Source organism: Podarcis filfolensis (assembly GCF_964270895.1).
Source record: "Podarcis filfolensis genome assembly, chromosome: 9".
Lineage (NCBI taxonomy): Eukaryota > Metazoa > Chordata > Lepidosauria > Squamata > Lacertidae > Podarcis > Podarcis filfolensis.
In genome coordinates, this window is record NC_139610.1 from 7,565,691 (window position 1) to 7,585,370 (window position 19,680).

The following is a 19,680-nucleotide window of genomic DNA, read 5'->3' on the forward strand; positions in this document are numbered from 1 at the left end:
CTTTTAGATCACTAGTGACTCCCAGTGGTGAAATTTAACAGCTGCACAGAAACCTATGAAAAAGAAATAGCTGTTATCACAACTGAACATTTGATCAGTGGGGAACCCAGCCTCTCCATAAACTTTTAGTGAAATAAGTGCCAAAGATATGTTTCAGATAAATTAAATCATCTATTGAAATATACTCGGAGTCGAGAGTGGATTTCATGCTCTTTATTCAGCTCATAGTGGTGAGGAGGAATGGAAGTTCCCCCAGAATGTCTGCTTTATATACATTATTTACCGTATTTTTTGCACCATAACACTCACTTTTTTCCTCCTAAAAAGTAAGGGGAAATGTCTGTGCGTGTTATGGAGGGAATGCCTACGGATGGCGGGGGGATCTGCTGCAGTCGTGAGCAGAGGATCCATGGTTCCCCTTCCTTCCCTCCTCCGTGGCTCGCTTTGAAACAGCAAAGCGGGAGAAGAGCCGCTGAGTGGGGAGGAGACAGGGACAGAGAGCCTGCTTCTTTAAAGGAGCAAAGCGGGAGAGGAGAGGAGCCACTTACACGAGTGTAAGTGGCTCCTGTCCGGTTGGTTCCTTTAAAGCAAGCAGGCTCTCTGTCCCTCTCTCCTCCCCACTCAGCTCGCTACATAGCAGCAAAGTTTTTCAGCTCGCTAAGCTGGGGAGGAGCGGGGAGGAGGGAGAAAAGCAGAGCCTGCTTGTTTTAAAGGAGCAAAGTGGGAGAGGAGAGGAGCCTTCTCCCCTTATATCCCTCTTCTGCATTATTAGCAGCATCCTTCTCCACCCACCCCACGCGTGCTTCTTCTCCCCTTAAACCCCTCTTCTGCATTATTAGCAGCATCCTTCTCCACACACCCCACGCGTGCTCCTTGCCCCTTGAGTGCTTTTCCTTCCCTCCCCACTTAAAACGTGGTTACAAAGCACGGATCCACATGGATCCTCAGGATCTTTGCATTGGGTCACCCCAAATTCACCATCAGATCACATAGCATGTCCATGGCTACATCTTGCACCAAAAAAATCACGCACCCACTGTTGCCTGGGGCCGCAGTGGTGCAAAAATGTGGTTACAAAGCATGGATCCACATGGATCCTCAGGATTTTTGCATTGGGCTACTCCAAACTCACCGTCAGATCACATGTCTGTGGCCACAGCATGAACCACAAAACTCATACATCCACTGTTTTGTTTAGAATATTGTTTTTTCTTGTTTTCCTCCTCTAAAAACTATGTGCGTGTTATGGTCGGGTGCGTGTTATAGAGCGAAAAATACTGTACACAATGGGCCCCACGTGACTGGCTAATTCCAGGATTCACCTGTAGGCCAATCAGGTTGCGGATTCACTTCCACCTGGAGCTGGATTGGGTGGCTCCTGTGGACCAATCAGACTGCTGCATTCTGAATCCTATTGTTCTAGGACCAATCAGACTGCTGCCTTTTGGATCCTATTCAACTCAGTACATAACATCTATGTTTCTCTTGTGGTGGTGGTGTTTAGCAACAGCATTTTATTTAGTAGTATGCAAATAGACAGCATCTTAAAAAGCAGAGACATCACCTTGCCAACAAAGGTCCGTATAGTCAAAGCTATGGTTTTCCCAGTATTGATGTATGGAAGTGAAAGCTGGACCATAAAGAAGACTGATCGCCGAAGAATTGATGCTTTTGAATTATGGTGCTGGAGGAGACTCTTGAGAGTCCCATGGACTGCAAGAATATCAGCCCGATCCATTCTTAAGGAAATCAGCCCTGAGTGCTCACTGGAAGGACAGATCCTGAAGATGAGGCTCCAATACTTTGGCCACCTCATGAGAAGAGAAGACTCCCTGGAAAAGACCCTGATGTTGGGAAAGATGGAGGGCACAAGGAGAAGGGGACGACAGAGGACGAGATGGTTGGAGAGTGTTCTCGAAGCTACCAGCATGAGTTTGACCAAACTGCAGGAGGTAGTGGAAGACAGGAGTGCCTGGCGTGCTCTGGTCCATGGGGTCACGAAGAGTCGGACACGACTAAACGACTAAACAACAACATGCAAATTGCAATTTTCATAGCATTGCCTGAAGACCGCAAGACACTGGGTCAATACCTACCAACTTGCAGGGTACAGTGTGTCCCCTGTCCTACTAATGCTGAACTGTCGGAGGGGGGCAGAGTCCCGGGGACAGGGCTGTGCTGACATCATCAGGAAGGCCAGCAGGTATAGTCCCTCTCATCCTTTCAACTTGGATTTGGCGTATGTGCCGTGACAAAGATCTGTAATGGCCTTTTAAATGAGGCAATATCTCTTTTTTAAAAACATTTTTTATTACTTTTCCATTGAAACATATATAATCACATCATTATTATCCATGTTACTTCTTTGGCTCTTTAGAGTCCGTCGACTTCCTTCCCTTCCACCTCTTGGCTTTCGAAACTAACCTTTATATCACAGCATTTTATTTATTTTCCAATTCTAATATAAGTGCAAAAACAAAAACGCAAAACAAATAGCAAAAACCAACAGACCTCAGCGTAACACTCAAAGCGGAGCATGCTCTGCTTCCGAAAAAAGTTTGCAAACCGGACACTTACTTTGCAGTGTTTGGGTTCCAAGTTGTTTGAGAACCAAGGCGTTTGAGAACTAAGGTACCACTGTACCCCCCCCCCCTGCAAAAAATGCTAAAGATTTCTTTCAATAAAAAACCAGAGGCCTACCTCCTGGGAATAACAGATTCAGATATTCCAAATGAGGAAGGGTATCTTTTTATATGTGACCATGGCAGCAAGAGTTCTGATCACGGCAAAATGAAAGAGTAATGAAATCCCCTCTATACAAGATTGAATCCAAAAGCTGACAGAATATGCCGAATTAGATGGTCTATCAGAAAAAAATTAAGAATAAATCAAAACAGGAATTTGTTTCAAAATGGGAGGCTTTCAAAGAATATCTGAAAAATAAATATAGTAGTTTAAACTCTGTTGCAGTCAAGGAACTTCAGTAATAGCTGCAAGGTAGATATAAGAAATTAGATTTATTAAGAATAAGTTTAATTATGATAAAAGTGTGTATTGGCAATAAGTAATATGAAATCGAAATATGGACTAGACGGGAGGTCGGGTCTTTAGTGTTAAGACCAATATATGTTTTTTGTTTTGCTAAGAAAATTATGTGTCTATGGTTATTCCTGTGTGTAATTTGGTATTTGTGTTTTTTCTTTTTTCTTGCTGTATCAATAAAAATCTTTTAAATATATATATATAATTGCTGCAAACCACTTTGTTTGTGCGCACGTGTGTATTTGTGGTATACAAGTATTTTTGAAGTAAATAAATAAATGTTTCTAAACCACCCTTCATAAGAACGTAAGATCCTTTTCATTTTGTTCTCTCAGTGGCCAACCAGAAGAGTATGGGAAGTCCACAAAGTACCACTGAGTCTTCCTAGCGACTAATATTCAGAGGCATACTGTCTCCAGTAGTGGAGCCAGAACATAACCACCATATCTAGTAGACATCGATAGCCTTAGCTCTTCCAACAAGTCTTTTAAATTGAGGTCTCGAGTCTGCATCTGTACTGGAATTGTTTAAGAAGTTTTTTTTATTGTTTTATCACTTGTTGCGTGACATCCTGGGCTCCTATAGATGGGCAGAATATAGATGTAATAAATTAAATTAAATTTGCCAGACTTAACAGCAATTAATTAAATGCTGTTGTTTTCCTTAATGAACGTAAGGGCAGGAAAGGGGGTATTTGACAACGAAGGGAAAACAGAGGGGAGAATGAATGTTTCCTATCTGCTCTGTTGCACAGACGTTGTACTGTCAGTGTTCTGTTAGGGCAAATATCGAGTTTGTTTACCACTGCACAGTTCTGACATCACTAGTGTCAGCTAGTGCTTGTGCCATCACTAAAAAGCATGAACGTTTTGCCATTTGGGGCTCCTGGGTTGTACATACATGCAGCACAATCTTTGGAAGGTCTCCTCAAAAAGCCAGTCAAATCCCACTTGTTCAATGGGACTTAGTCCTAGGTGTGTTCAGAGCCTTAGGCTACTCAAATCCCATTGACTTCAGCCCATGTTTGCACATAATCCACATTCAGTTAGAACTGCTTTTGGTTTTATTTAAAATGAATTTTTGACCACAAGGTGTCACTGTGCGGTTTAACAGAATTCCTTAAAATGACATGGAAGGATCTGTAGTCAGAGAGAAACAGAATTGTAGAGCTGGAATGCATCTTCAGAGTCATCTAGTCCAATCCCCTGCAGTGCAGAAATCTCAATTAGATTCTACACGATCCTATGACCATTGGCTCAGCCCACCAAAGTCTGCACAGAGGGTCATTTGAATGCTATACATGCTTGCTTGGAAGGCTAGAATACGAAATACCTACAATGTACCGTATTTTTTGCTCTGTAAGATGCACTTTCCCCCTCCTAAAAAGTAAGGGGAAATGTGTGTGTGTCTTATGGAGTGAATGCAGGCTCCATGGCTTCAGCGAAAGCAACGCGAAGCCTCCGGAGCGCAGCTCTCCCCTCTTGCTCTCTTCTGGAGCGGCTATCCCTCTTAAACTCCCCCTCTAAAACTAGGTGCATCTTATGGTCAGGTGTGTCTTATAGAACGAAAAATACGGTAATTATGGAACTTCCACTGCTGTGTGTGTGTGTTTGTGTGTGTGTGTGAGAATGCACATTCCCCTTCTCCTCTTCCATTTTAAAATTTCCTCAGCCCATTTCCCTTCCCTTACTTCAGTGGTATCCAAACTTTCCTCAAAGAGGGCCAGATTTGATGAAGTGAAGGGCCGTGAGGGCCGACCAAAGTTAAGCTATTGACCTTTTTTTTGGATTGAAGTTGTTGAGCTTTTTAGGATTTTACCCCAGGAAATAAACTGCCACAGGGGCTGGATTAAACCAACCAGCAGGCCGGATTAGGCCCCCGAAACAGATTTTAGACATGCCTGCCTTATTTGGATGACAGGAGTAAAATAGAGGCTCTCTTTCATGCGAGGGCAATTTCTGGCAGTGATGCCCAAAATCTAGAGGCAATCTCTATGCAACAGGCTGATCTCCAGTTCTCTATTACTATTGCCACCACCTGATTCGCTAGATGCGTTTTTTAAAGCTGCGGGGGGGGGGGGGAGATTATCTCAGTAAATCTTACAACAGTCCTGTAAAGCAGGCCGTTATTAAACCCATATTACGTGGGAGGGTGATGTAAAGAGTTTTTTTTAAAATAACTTTTTATTCAAAATTAAAACAAAACATATTATCCAGAAACATATCATCCACCCCTACCCCCCGACTTCCCTCAGTTCCAGTCTTTGATTTCTCTAGAAATGCTGTTTTCTGCATGTTACACAGTTGTATAGCTCCTGAAACTATTTAGCTGATTATTATCAATAAAAAGTTTGTGAATGTTTATTCAAAACCAGCCAAGGAGTCCAGTTCGCTTTGTTGTGTCTTCAAATACTTTGTAAAGGGTTCCCATTCATCCTTAAAGTCACAGTTATCCTTGTCCCGTAGCTTCTATGTCAGTTTTGCCAGTTCTGCATAATCCATCAATTTTTCTTGCCATGATTCTTTAGTTGGGGTTGATGTGAAGAGTTGTTTAGTACCCAAAATTATCTGTTGATTCCCCAGTTTACAGTCTTCACTGCTCTACACCATAGGTATAGTGACAGAGATTGAATGCCCAGTAAAAACTAAATGTTGCCATTGGCTGTTATTCTCTCTGAGGACCACTCCCCCCCACAATCGCTTGGTAATGGCTTCCTATACTTTGCAATGGAAGTATAGAAAACCAACTGTTCAATTTTAAGACCTCAATTGCCATAAAATCTGCCGTGGCATGTAACTCTAATCCCTCTCTCAGATCTCATATTCTGGATATAAAGGATTCACTAAAATGCCATCATGTGTGATATTTGCTCTTACAGAAAAGGTCCATCATAAAATACAAATGGCGTAACCACCGGAAGTTTTTAGTAGATGACATGTGAATGTGTTATCAGAGACTGAACAAACACAGGGACAAATTTCACTGAAAACCCATGTTGGAGTCTGTGTAAGACAACATGGCGGTCCATTTTAGAAGGCCCAAAAAATCTCAGGAAAATGGTGTGAGGTGGACTCTAACCAAGGCATGTACAGTTTGAATACGGGCTTCAGGAAGCCATTCGTTTTGTTCTGGGGGTGGGGGAATCATAATGCCCCGATTTGCACACACAAATCTACTTTATTATAACAACATTGTTGTAGTTTGCTTCCGAAAAGATCTTAGACATTCACCTCAAATACCATGCTTTTCAGCAGAACTGGTTCATACATTAAGCCACAAGTAATCGAGGGATGTGGGATGCGGGTGGCGCTTTGGGTTAAACCACAGAGCCTAGGACTTGCTGATCAGAAGGTCGGAGGTTCGAATCCCGTGACGGGGTGAGCTCCCGTTGCTCGGTCCCTGCTCCTGCCAACCTAGCAGTTTTAAAGCACGTCAAAGCGCAAGTAGATAAATAGGTACCGCTCCGGCGGGAAGGTAAACGGCGTTTCCGTGCACTGCTCTGGTTCGCCAGAAGCGGCTTACTCATGCTGGCTACATGACCCGGAAGCTGTACGCCAGCTCCCTCGGCCAATAAAGCGAGATGAACGCCACAACCCCAGAGTCGGTCACGACTGGACCTAATGGTCAGGGGTCCCTTTACCTTTTTTTAATCGAGTGATGCACAAGCCAACAGGCAGCCTTGGGAAAAAAACAACACCCTGGAAAATTGGAGTAAACAAATTCGGATGTCAAGGAAAACAGCAGAAGAGGCTAAGCAAATCTAGTGTTCAGAAGCAGACACAGTTCCTTAAGAGAAAATGAAGTTTTGCTGGGGCAAATGCCCTTTGCTCCAGTTATCTAAATCTTGAGGTCTAGCACCTTTGTTGCAGATTCCTGTACTAGACTGTCCTTCAATTAAAAGGAGGGGTCAGTGAAGTCCCACGACTTGCTTTGGAGACAAAAACTGACAGCATTTGATGTAAGAGTACATAAGAGACCACATAAAATGTACAACTTGCGGGCTTCTAAACAACAAGTTTATTGAGGACAAAATTCAATATATGGCAATATCTGCAACTGGGGCTATTTTAGAGTACTTTTAAAAATCACTGTATGAAATTGCAAGAGGCATAATGTGCATGACAAACAATGAAGCGGTTTGCTGGTTGGTGCTCACAGCTGACTGAAGGTGATGTTGCTGTACATACCATAAGCAAACATCCAGCTACATCTCTTTGTACAATAAGGCTTTGGACGACAACCTATGCCCCACCCCACCCCACAAAATCTTTCCCATAGCTTTGGTGAACTGGCTCCCTTTCGGAAAAGGTCTGAACTGTGCTGAATAGCTTTTAAGGCAAAATAATGTTTCCTCGTTCAACCTCGTCACTTACAAACAGCTCCGTGTGCAGTTGAGAGTGGGGGATAAATGGCTGCATGTTTTCTCGAGGGAAAAGCTCTGCACACATGTGTGTTGTATGTGTATTGTTTAGCGAGAAGTCTGTTCAGGTAGAGGAGCAGTTCAACACAGCCGCCTCCCGCAACACAGACACCAGCTTGCTGTGGTACAATTTACAACCAATACTGTCAATTGTATGTTTTGTCCCACAGATTTCAATGGATCTTCTTGATTTATCACACAACATCCAGGAGGAAAGATAGTAAGACTGCACATTTGGTCTGTGTTGTTGTGACGGTTAATAATTACACCTGACGTAATTGACTACCTAGGCAGCATTCAAGTGTGGGGCAGAAACCCCAAGGCAGCAAAACTTCTGCAACAGTGAAATATATGCATTTCATATAATTAAAACACAGTTTTGCTGCTCACTGTTTGCTTTTCTTAAGACTCGGCATAATTCTGTAGAAAATGCTGCAGCGGGGCCATCAGTGAATCTTCAAATTCACAGCCCTGATTCACAAGACGCTTTGTACCTTTGGATAATTAAGTGCACCTGGTTAACAACAAGCAACACAAATATGAGCTCAGGTATTGCTCGACAAATAAGACCATTTTACCGGCAGAAGGAGAAGACTGCACAAACTACACGCACACGCACACACACACACACTTTGCATCTCCACTTCACTGCTGTTTGCAGGTATGACCGCTCAGAGATGAGAAGGAGACAGCTCCGTCTTTCCTCCTGTGGTTACTACTTGGATCAGACTCCCAGAACATGGACGGTTTTTTCCAGTGATCCAGTCATAAAAGGTTCTGTTAAAAACGGAGATCAACATTTTGTGAATTAATTCAATTCCTAAAGCAGGCTTCCTCAACCTCGGCCCTCCAGATGTTTTGAGACTACAATTCCCATAATCCCTGACCACTGGTCCTGCTCGCTAGGGATCATGGGAGTTGTAGGCCAAAAACATCTGGAGGGCTGAGGTTGAGGAAGCTTATCCTAAAGCTTCGTGTTATAAATCAGCCTTTCTCAACCTGTGGGTCCCCAGATGTTGTTGAACTACAACTCCCATCACCCCTAGCTAGCAAGGCCAGAGCTCAGGGATGATGGGAGTTGTAGTCCAACAACATCTGGGGACCCACAGGTTGAGAACCACTGTATTTGAACTGCTTTAAAAAAAAGTGTAGAAGCTTCTCAGTTCAGAGATTTTGTGTCCAACACTCCTCCTAAATACATTTCATACTGCAGTTCTATGCATGTTACCCAGAAGTAAATCCAATGTTCAAAGGAGCTGGCTCCCTAGCAAGTGCTTAGGACCGCAGTCCTAACCTTGTCATTTTAGAATATTCAACATCTATCCATTCTTTCTTCTCTCTTATACATTTATATCCCACCTTTCTTCTGCCACGGAACCCACCTGAGGCCCTGACCAAGCCCATGACCGGCCTGGTAAACTGAGTAACTTATATTTATTTTAATTTATTATTGTTATTTCTGCCGCAAGGAAGCAAGCCGTTATTATTCCCCTTCAACGGGAAATGAGTTTGAGAGACTGCAGCTTGCTTTGGGATGTTTCAGTTGGGTACTGAGTCCACCCTAAGTACCACTACTGTCACCCTTCCACCAACTTCGGCTGGGACCTTCCTGGACAGGGACAGCCTAGCTGCTGTTGTCTACAGTCTGGTAACCTCTAGGTTAGATTACTGCAATGCGTTCTACATGGGGCCACCTCTGAAGGGAGCCAAACAGGACTAGGCAGTGTTCTTGATTCGTACTGCCCAGGGTGGATTTTATTTAAATCAAACTGATTTAAATCACGATTTAAAATCATGATTTAAATCACAAGTCAGTAAGACTTGATTTCTTTTTCTTTTTACAGGAAGACTCATTCTTGCTGGTATAATCTTAATATTTACAACCAGATGAAGGTTTCATTTTTGGAATAATAAATTCTCAGAGTAGTTTTTACAGTTATATCAAAAATTACTGATTTGGTTATACTATTATAAATACATAAGACAGATAATTATGAAATTATTGTGAGGTTTAATAAGTTAACTGTTTATGTTTGGACAACTTTTCTGCTGTACTTTATTGGAAGGAGAAAAATAACCATCTCCTTAATAACAATTTAAACAATTTATTTAACTAAAGCAATACAGTAACATTATATCATATGTATCCATGTTTGTTAACTGATGTGGTTAAACTTTTAAAAAAAAAAAAAACACACCTTAGACTGAGTTTTAGCACACATGAAAAACTTAAAACAAATCCTTATTTCCTGATGAATAGCCTTTGGACTATAATATAACCTAAACAGAAAACTATCTTTAGAAAGATTTTTCCTCCAAAAGCATTTTATTTAAAAAATCCAATTTAAATTTTTTTAAAATCCAATTTTGGGGGATTTTTTTTTTTTTAATCATTTATTTTTATCCACCCTGATGCTGCCTATGCACAGGCCATAAAGGCGATTTTGAACTGATCTGGCATCCATGAATTCCCACAAAATCACTCTCCCAAGCCATGTTCAGCCACTTCCACTTCACAGAAGGGCATTTAACTTCCAGTGAGTGAGGATCTGCACTCCAGAATTTGAAGGCACAGGCGACCTGGACGCCCTAAAGCAGCAGCTGTTGAGCAAGGAAGCTTGTTTACTCACTCGGCAATGAAATCTAATGGTGTCCAGGAGCTGACATCCGCATCAGGCATAGATTTCCTGTTCATTGGTGTATCCAAGGTAACCCTGGGGCAAAGAAAGATACGCTCTTCAGCTGGTACACTGCTGCATCTGATAAATGTTGCCTGCGTTTCTTCTCCGTCACAATGCACGCAGAACGTTGAGGACAGTGGAAGGTGGAGATTGCTCTTTTTATTAAGATCTCGCCTTCTCGGTGACTATGCTGAAACTGACTGCGCACCTTTGAGCAATAGGTATTTCTCACTTGCGTGCAAGCATCTTTTATCCAGAGGCAAAATGACGTCTCACACAAATGGTGGCTGGGAACCTCTTCCAACTGCTCCTGCGAATAACATTATCTACAGTGGTACCTCGGGTTATGTTACCTTCGGGTAACGTAATTTCGAGATATGAACGCGGCAAACCCAGAAGTCTGTACTTCTGGGTTTCGCCGCGCGCGCATGCACAGAAGTGCTCTATTGCACCGTGCGCATGCACAGAAGCGGCACCTCCAGATACAGACTTTTTGGGGTAAGTACGGACCCCCGTGATGAATTAAGTTCGTATCCGGAGGGTCCACTGTATTTCCAAAGCTGCTTTGCAGCATCCCACCTAGGACTGTCTCTCACATGCATGCTTGTTACATGCAGTTTGACCATCAGATGGTCAGTATCATGTCACTGCCACATAAATACACCATGGCTGCAGTCCTCAAACTGGTGCCCAGGAATAGCTGCCACTGATTTCAGGCGCTAATTAAATACCGTTTTCAAAGGAAAGCATCAGACTGAAACTTCAACCTTATTCTGATAGCAGCAACAGACATACTCTAAAAAGTGCATTTTGAATAATGACCACCCAGGTAGGAACAGAATTAACACATGCATTCATGGCCCCATAAACAGGACACAAGAATTACGTAGGGCTGCAATCTGACCCATGCTTACATAATAACATGGTTGCCTAAAGTCCCGGGAAGAGTTCAAGATTCAAAGCAGGACTTCCCAATCTGTAGTTCGGTCCCTTATAAATTAATGTATTTATAGTGAGTTGAAAAAAATGTTGAAATATACATTTATTAAAAAACCAGAAGCCTTTCTACTTGGAATAATAGGATTGGAATTGCCAAAAAAAAAGACGTTAGACTGTTTTTGTATGCCACAACTGCGGCAAGAATTTTGTTAGCCAAAAACTGGAAATTGCAAGAAATGCCAACAGTGGAGGAATGACAGATGAAGATGATGGACTTTTTGGAGCTGGCAGACCTGACTGGAAGGATCCGCAATCAGAAAGAGGAGTCATATCAAGAAGATTGGAAGTAATTTAGGGATTATTTAGCTAGAAATTCTAATATAACATAACTAGAACTATTTGTAAGTACCAAATCAGCCTAGGAGTAAAATATGTTGAATTACCATGAAGAGAAAGAATGATAGCAATTTGATTAAGTTAATTTTATTAGAAAGTGGATATTGGAAAACTGCTACAATGAGATTTATGGAAACTCAGTCAGGGAGGATTTGAGGAAGTCACTTAACAATGAAAATCAAATTGGGCTTCAAACAGTTAGGTGTTTATATGTTTGTTTGTTTTTTCTTTTTAATATTGTAATGTTTTTCTTTTTTGTGTGTTTGTTGTAAATTTGGAAAACCAATAATTGTTTTTTTTAAAAAAAACCAACAAATTATAAATTAATGCAAAACAAGAAAAGAGAAAGAGAGGGAAGATACAGAGAGAGAAATCCAACACGTTCAAATTAAAAGTATTTGCTTTCAGCAGAGAGAAATTTAATGTTAATGAAATGTAAAAGTTAAATGGCGTGAATCCATCCCTTGTCCATGATTCTCAAGCAATTGCAATTTCGAGCTGACAGGCCAAGAGTTCACGTAGACCACAAACCACTGATTTCAAAGGTTGCTCCTTCAACATGGCACAAACTGGGCATATGAAAAAACCTAAAGCAGAGGGTGCTGTAGGGATGAAAATGCCACCACTTACGGGAGAATGGCAACCGCGGCAGACCCCGGTGGCAGCCCACTGTTTGTACCCGAGAGGCTCTGGCAAAGCTGGTGGACTGCTCCTTTGGCCATGCCATAACCTATCATTCCTAAAACAAAAGGAAGAAAACATCAGCTTTGTGCAATAAAAGGGAAGCAGAACTGTTTGAATGAGACACCAAAATATTGTCACCGTTTCACAGTACATCAGGAGAATAAACCCAAACTTTTCTGGCTTCTGGAAGGGAGCCATCTAATGTGGTACAATTGTGAGGATCCATCCCAGCAGTCCACTGTGTGCATACATCCACATGGGCACCTCTATGCTCAGTGGGACACTAGTGGCTGGCTCAGCTGTAATTTTGCAACAAGGAAGTCAGCCAAGAAACGGTGGGAGCAAAACCTAGTTGCCGCTGAAGCCCCAAAAGTCTCTGTCCCAGGACTGTACCACTTCAGACTGCTAAGGAGGGAGGGGACTGTCAGGGATTGTCGGTAGGGGAAAGAGGCTCCTGACTCAAACTTTCCAGGGTTCAAGCTTCAGGAAAACAGTGACACAAACAAGCAGCAAGTCTACAATCAGAACTATGCGTCTGAAAATGACCACCCAGTTTATTAGAGCCAATACCCTCTGATAAGGGATGCGGGTGGCGCTGTGGGTTAAACCACAGAGCCTAGGACTTGCCGATCAGGTCGGCGGTTCGAATCCCCGCGATGGGGTGAGCTCCCGTTGCTCAGTCCCTGATCCTGCCAACCTAGCAGTTCGAAAGCATGTGCAAGTAGATAAACAGGTACCGCTCCGGCGGCAAGGTAAACGACGTTTCCGTGCACTGCTCTGGTTCGCCAGAAGCGGCTTAGTCATGCTGGCCACATGACCCAGAAGCTGTACGCCGGCTCCCTCGGCCAATATGAGCGCCGCAAACCCAGAGTCAGCCACGACTGGACCTAATGGTCAGGGGTCCCTTTACCTTTACCCTCTGATAAAGGAACTGAAGGGAACAAATTACATCGGACTCTTCACAACTTTCATCAAAGCATTTATCATGACGATCTATTGAAAAGGTTCGTCACTGGAAACTCTCAGCAGTTTTGGTCTCCGACAGCCACTTGCCTTCAGATATGCCAACTATGCTACACAGTGGCAACTTGAGTCGTGCCTGTAGATTATAGGGTTTCCTTAATTATTTTAATTCCCAGCCCATAAACATCCAGCATGCCAGGGAAAGACCCCTTTGTGGGATAGATTTTTTTATCTGCAAGGTTTTCTTGGAGGTGTGGGCTTGGTATGAAGGAACATCCCATAATGCTGGCCCTCACATGCACCCAAACACAAGTTTACTACCTCAAAGAGAGGTTCCCATTGAAGTCCACCTGTTTACCTTCTTTCCCTTTTCATTATATGTACAACAAAGTGTCAATCCCAGTGGCAGATGGTCCCTACACTCTGCCACTTCTGACGATTGCCAAAAGCAGAATAAATTAAGCAAACCTGTTCAGCTTACATAATCTATTCAGGTCACAGAATTCATCGTTTCCAATGCGGAATTTGGATTCCATGGTTAGAAGTTTGATTTTTAATGCAGAGTACACAGATGTCCTGTGACTGACATTCAGCATACTCAGAACAGACTGATTTATATCTATAGACTAAAGTTCATTGATTTCAGTGGGTCTGCTCAGATTATAGCTAGCAGTGAATATCGTCCAGTTTCCACACTCTTTTCTGTGTCAATAGTTACGAAATGGACCAGGAACATTCGTAACTATTGACAGAGGGTTGAAGGCCATTGGTCTTTGAAGAAGGCAGGTTAAAGGTAGGATCCATTGTAAACAAGCAGAGCTGCCACTCATTTTGAAGAAATAAAACAGCAGCCTAGTTTTACTGTGTCTCACAACTTAGAAATAACAGTGTGCTTATGAGCCTTGTGCTTTTTCAACCCCCAAATTTCTCTAGATAGTGGCTCTCAAGCATGGATCCCTTTACTGGAGTCAAAATGTCCTCTGAAAAGACCTTAACAGCTAGTCAACAGACACATTGCAGGACAAGAGAATTTGAAAGACCTCGGGCTGGTTTATAATTGACACCACAAAGAATACTGGCAAAACACACCACGATATTTACCTGGAGTTCCACCTAATGCTGCTTTGGCCCCTGTTAGGGTCAACAACCCCCCTTCCTTCAGGTGCTTGGTGGCCAAATGGCTAGAGATCGTTGACGTCCAAACACTTTGTTTCCACATCAGGTCAGTATTTTTGTATAAAGCTGGTGAGCAGAGAAAACCCAGGACACATTAGGCATCAAGACAGAACCAGCATGTACTGTTCCTTGCTCAAAACTGCAAATCTCCCTTAGTTTGTCAGATTTCAGATCCTTGTTTTGATTCCTTGTTTTGCAGCAGAAACTAAAAAAACAACAACCCACCCTACCCACTTCAAAGTTACCTTCTGAAGGCAAGATCTTCACTGGTCATCTTTTGTATTCTTTTCACTATATGCTTAAAACCTGGCGACTTGAGAGACCTATTCCTGAGGAATCTTGGTAACAATAACAATAATAATAATAATAATTAATTAATTAATTATACTCCGCCCATCTGGCTGGGTTTCCCCAGCCACTCTGGGCGGCTCCCAACAGAGTATTAAAGCATGATAAAACATCAAGCATTAAAAACGTCCCTAAACAGGACTGCCTTCAGATGTCTTCTAAAAGTCAGATAGTTGTTTATTTCCTAGACATCTGATGGAAGGGCATTCCACAGGGCAGGTGCCACTACCGAGAAGGCCCTCTGCCTGGTTCCCTGCAACCTCACTTCTCACAGTGAGGGAGCCGCCAGAAGGCCATCGGAGATGGACCTCAGGGTCTGAATGATGGCAGTGGAGATGCTCCTTCAGATATACCAGTTGGCTTCTTGTTCTCTTTAATGTTTTACTGTATGTTTGTTTCATTCATTATATTCTCGCATTAGTTTATATTGTAACAAAATGGTGAAAGGAGTACAATGATGTTTTAAGGTGAGCTTCCCAGATAAAAGACTCCAAATTATCCAGAGGACTCTGATTTGAGCTGTCCTGAATCTAAAAAACAGGGGGCCCAGCACTAGCTCCCGCTTTCCAAAAAGAAAGGGAATATGTAGCAATGTTCTATTCTATACTTGCCCAGCTCGAACTACATGTTTCTGGTCCAGCAAACCATGGTTCGCTGAAGAAGTGAGCAATGAGCTTAAGTGCTTCCTGCTTTCTTAATCTACTCCTCTTGCACACCTGGCTTCAGGGGAGATTTCCTGGTTTGCTAGATGAATGGCATCCGAACTGTGGTTCAAGAACTCCCTACAAACAAGATCAGAATGTGTTTGGCAAATCCTATCTGGAATGGAGCACACAGACCACAATTTCCTGGTTGGGACGTCACAGGGAAGCTGTGGCTTATCAAACTGGGAGGTCTTCTCTGAAGCCAAGCTTACATGTGCTCCAAAAACCAATACTTTGTTGGAGCAGGAAAATCATGCTTTGAACGCTTTTAGACACAAACCATCTCAGAAATATTATGCTCGTAATTGAGACTTATGGAGCTGTTTAGGATCAGTTAGTTCTCTAAGGAATAGCCTCCTATTCTAACATGTTTCTAATATGTAAGTGCAAAAGCCTGTCCTGAAGTCTTTTATAATCACTGGAAAGTGCTTTGTAGTACCATGCAAAAACCTGGGTTTCATTTTAGAAACCATTAACTCTTTTCCTGGAATTTAATGGAACCGACCACCAAACCACTAAAAAACAGAGAATATTTTCCAATGGTCTCCTTAAATGCCAGACATAACTGGATTGTAGAATGTGCAGAACTTATGTTGCGAAACTCTGTGAAGAAGTATTTTCAACCAAAGTTCCTTTTATTTTGCAAATGTAGTACAGGCAACCCCCGTTTTGCATGGGTTCAAAGTATGAGCGACTGTGCATGCATGGGTTGTTTCTGGACCCGGAACAGGGCAGAACGGGACAGAACGGAGCTGGGTGGGCTTATGCATGCTCCGCCGAAATGTGTAATGATCAGGAATACAACCCCTGCACAAATCATTCTTAAGGACACGGCAAACAAGATCTTATTCACTTTAGGATCACTGGCAGGGTTAAGGCCTGGTTCAACATTAAGCCTAGTTCTCCATCTAAAGCAGCTCCAGGCCACAGCTGGTCTATTTGCTTCAAAGTCCACAATGCAGAATACATCCCCTTTGAATGGAGAAAACCAGCCTCTGACCTAGTGCAACAATGGACAAGGTAGAATCCACTCAATTACTTCCTCCAGGTGGAGGATTTTAAAGGCTTTTAACTGGGCTTTAACAGCACAATCCTATCTTTCCCCTAAAAAAGCTGATGACTTGGTGGTGGTGGTGGTTAGGAATGCTTGGATTTTTCTCTGCCAGGCTCTAGCAGCAAAAGGAGAACCGGGGGGAGGGGGGTGTCCCAGGGCCCCTCCATGCCAGAGGTCCCAAGCTACGGCCAAGTGGGTGGTAAACTCCCCCTGGCAGTTTCTTCCACTGGCAGTAATGTGCAAAATAGGGTCCTTTGGCCGTGTTTCTCAAATTTGGGTCTCCAGAAGTTGTTGGACTACAACTTCCATCATCCCTAGCCAGCAGGACCAGTGGTGAGGGATGATGGGAGTTGTAGTCCAAAACTGCTCCAGACCCAAGATTGAGAAACACTGGTAGGGTGTTGGTGGTTTGGGGATCACAGGATTCAAAGCCTGGAGAGGACGTGCTGGGAAAAAACCTCCTTCCACCACCTTCTGAAAAATCAACAGGCTTGCCAAGGGTCAGTTTTGCATCTGGATACAGCCACTTGGGCACCCCCAGCTTAAAACATCATAAAATGAATGCAGGAAAGTGACCCTTAGCAAGATACTAACTGCTTAACAATTTAACAAACTTCCATCAGGTTTCAATATTGGTTGGAGACAGCTACTATACTCGATTTTCTGATCACACACAAAAAGGAAAGAAGCTGTTCTGAAAACTCTCGTTATAAGATAAAGAAGAAATAATTTCTTCCCTGGCATTCAAGGGTTTGTCGCTTACATTTTGCTTTCGCGCTGCCTCCAGCCCATCCACCGGCGACACAAAGTATAGCATCGACTTTTTCTTCGCCCAGGAGTTTTCCAACATCTTCTGTCACCTTTAAATGTGTGAAGACAAAGAAGTAAGGGGGGGTGTCAGTTCCAAGAGATCCTAATAGGATCCACCCGCATTAGGATTTGAGCAAGGCAGGCAAATCAACAAACAGACACACAACCACCTCTTGTCATGTCAAGCTTAACCTTCAGAACCAGGCTTTAGAAATCAGGGAAAGTATATATAATGGAATATAATGGAACTAGGCTTAATATAAGCCAGTGCTTGCCAGGATTAAATCCTGAATCCTGAAATCTCTTTCCAATGCACAACCCTGGATTGGGGTGAGTGCGTTTGACCGCAATACCTGAAGATGGTTTTGGGTCGATAAAACCTTCCACACCTCAAATTAGAAGGAAGGGCTTCTAGAACAGTGGATGTCGGTTCCAAGCAAATCGGAGGTAATAGACTCCTCTTTTTAGAACAGAACCAATAAATATGGGGGAAGGAAGAACAAGCGACAGAAAAACAAGCATGGGAGTTGACGTAGGTGTGCCAAGATCACCAGTCCATTTTATCTTAACATGCATTTAAAATGATATTTATCTTTCTCTCACACACACATTTATGCTACCCAGCCCCTTTTGACTTGAGTTTGTTATCACACAACTCGGGCAGACCTTTAAAAGGGATAGCCAGCATCTTGAGCCAAGATGTTCCCACCTAAATGTTCCCCTGAGTTATTGCATCCCTGCCCTAATGTTGGCAGCTGAACCTTTAACAACTGCACGACAGGCAGGAATTAAGTCAGTATGGCACCTCCTAGTGATGGGGCAAATGGAAGAAAACGCACCAACTGAATTTTCTGCCTTTCATAAAGCTGATGAAGGTGAAGAAACTGTCAAAAAGTCTTTCCCAAGAGGAAAGAACTTTTCACACACAAACAGGATCTTATTTTAGGCAACTGCTATTATTTTGCAGTTAAAGCCATGGTTTTCCCAGTAGTGATGTATGGAAGTGAGAGCTGGACCATAAGGAAGGCTGATCGCCGAAGAATGGATGCTTTTGAATTCTGGTGCTGGAGGAGACTCTTGAGAGTCCCATGGACTGCAAGAAGATCAAACCTCTCCATTCTGAAGGAAATCAGCCCTGAGTGTTCACTGGAAGGACAGATCCTGAAGCTGAGGCTCCAGTACTTTGGCCACCTCATGAGAAGAGAAGACTCCCTGGAAAAGACCCTGATGTTGGGAAAGATTGAGGGCACAAGAAGAAGGGGACGACAGAGGATGAGATGGTTGGACGGTGTTCTCGAAGCTACCAGCATGAGTTTGACCACACTGTGGGAGGCAGTGGAAGACAGGAGTGCCTGGCGTGCTCTGGTCCAGGGGGTCACAAAGAGTCGGACACGACTAAACAACAACAATAATTTTGGAACCCAGAAGCTGCCCGGACATCTTTCTGCTTTCATTTTAATTGCTTCCAACATAGGAGCAAGGCACAAACAATACCATGCACGTTACCTGATCTGCTTGTTCAACGAAGGAATCACTCATTTTCACAACAACATTGGCACTCGCTTCTTCGTTTTCTCCCAAGTCAATGCTGGCCACCCACTGATTTAAAAAGAAAAAAGAGTCCCCCCAATTTTCAGTTTAAAAAGAGATTTACTTATTTCGTGCTTTTGTCTTTTGCACCAGAAAACAAAAGTATTTCCTAAAACCGTTTCAAAGGGAAACAGGGAGGAGTGTCCATTCTTTCATTGCAGATTTATTTCAGGTATGTTGCCCATACTTTGCGCACTTTCTCAGGCTCAAGCCCAAAAGCAGGACAGCTTTTCCCCCTATTTCGAAAGAGCCCTTTGTTCCTTCCCATCACCCCAGCAAGTACTGCAAGTGTCCCCTTGCGATTCCTTAAAGCGCTGCGTAAAATTGCTGTTATGGGGGGTGCGCGGGGATAAGGAGCGCTGGCTGCGCCCGACAACCTGCAGCTTCGTCTACCGAGAGCATAAAAAAAAACCTTTAAGGAAAGGGACAGGACCAAGGGCCGCCGGGCAAGTCCGTGGCAGAGCGAGCAGCTGCGGAGACGCGCAACCCGCGCGTCTCCTGTTGCAGCGAGGCGGATGGAGCGCTTTGCGCACACGGGCGCGCGTTGCGCCGGGAAGGCCCGGAGAATGCAAAGCTTGGGATTAGGCTTGGGAACGGCAAACCGATCTGCAGAAACGCCAAGAGCGCCTTGTTCCCCACCACCACCACCCCCCTCGATTCGTCCCTACGGGGCTGCTGCCCTTACCCAGTTCTTCCCTCGGAAGTAGCGCACGCATTGGCAACCCAGGGCGCCCCGGCCGCCATACACGAGGACCCGGCGCGCTTCCGCCGCCGCCATGGCTCAGCCTCGCCTGCAGCCGCCTTTCGCCTCCGGCCCGGGATCGGCGAGCTGCCGCAAACGCTCCGCCTTCCCAAGAAGGAAGGATTTTCCGC

General features: G+C 43.6%; 1 protein-coding gene across 1 annotated transcript; it reads right to left on the reverse strand.

Annotated features, from left to right (window-relative positions):
* Positions 1–7,036: 7,036 nt before the first annotated feature.
* On the reverse strand, positions 7,037–19,680 carry QDPR (quinoid dihydropteridine reductase). Its single transcript, XM_083630823.1, has 7 exons — positions 19,493–19,680; positions 18,724–18,816; positions 17,171–17,267; positions 14,227–14,367; positions 12,109–12,217; positions 10,093–10,176; positions 7,037–8,239 (listed from the first exon to the last, which is right to left on the reverse strand). Exons 1-7 carry the CDS (start codon positions 19,583–19,585, stop codon positions 8,134–8,136), a joined length of 723 nt encoding a protein of 240 aa, XP_083486949.1. The 5' UTR covers positions 19,586–19,680; the 3' UTR covers positions 7,037–8,133.

Coding starts and splice junctions, on each gene's coding strand:
- QDPR (XM_083630823.1), bottom strand. CDS start 19,585: ATGGCGGCGGCGGAAGCGCGCCGGGTCCTCGTGTATGGCGGCCGGGGC. Junction 14,368..17,170: donor AGGCAGCGCGAAAGCAAAAT/GTAAGCGACAAA, acceptor TCTGCTCACCAG/CTTTATACAAAAATACTGAC. Junction 10,177..12,108: donor GCCGCGGTTGCCATTCTCCC/GTAAGTGGTGGC, acceptor TCTTTGCCCCAG/GGTTACCTTGGATACACCAA.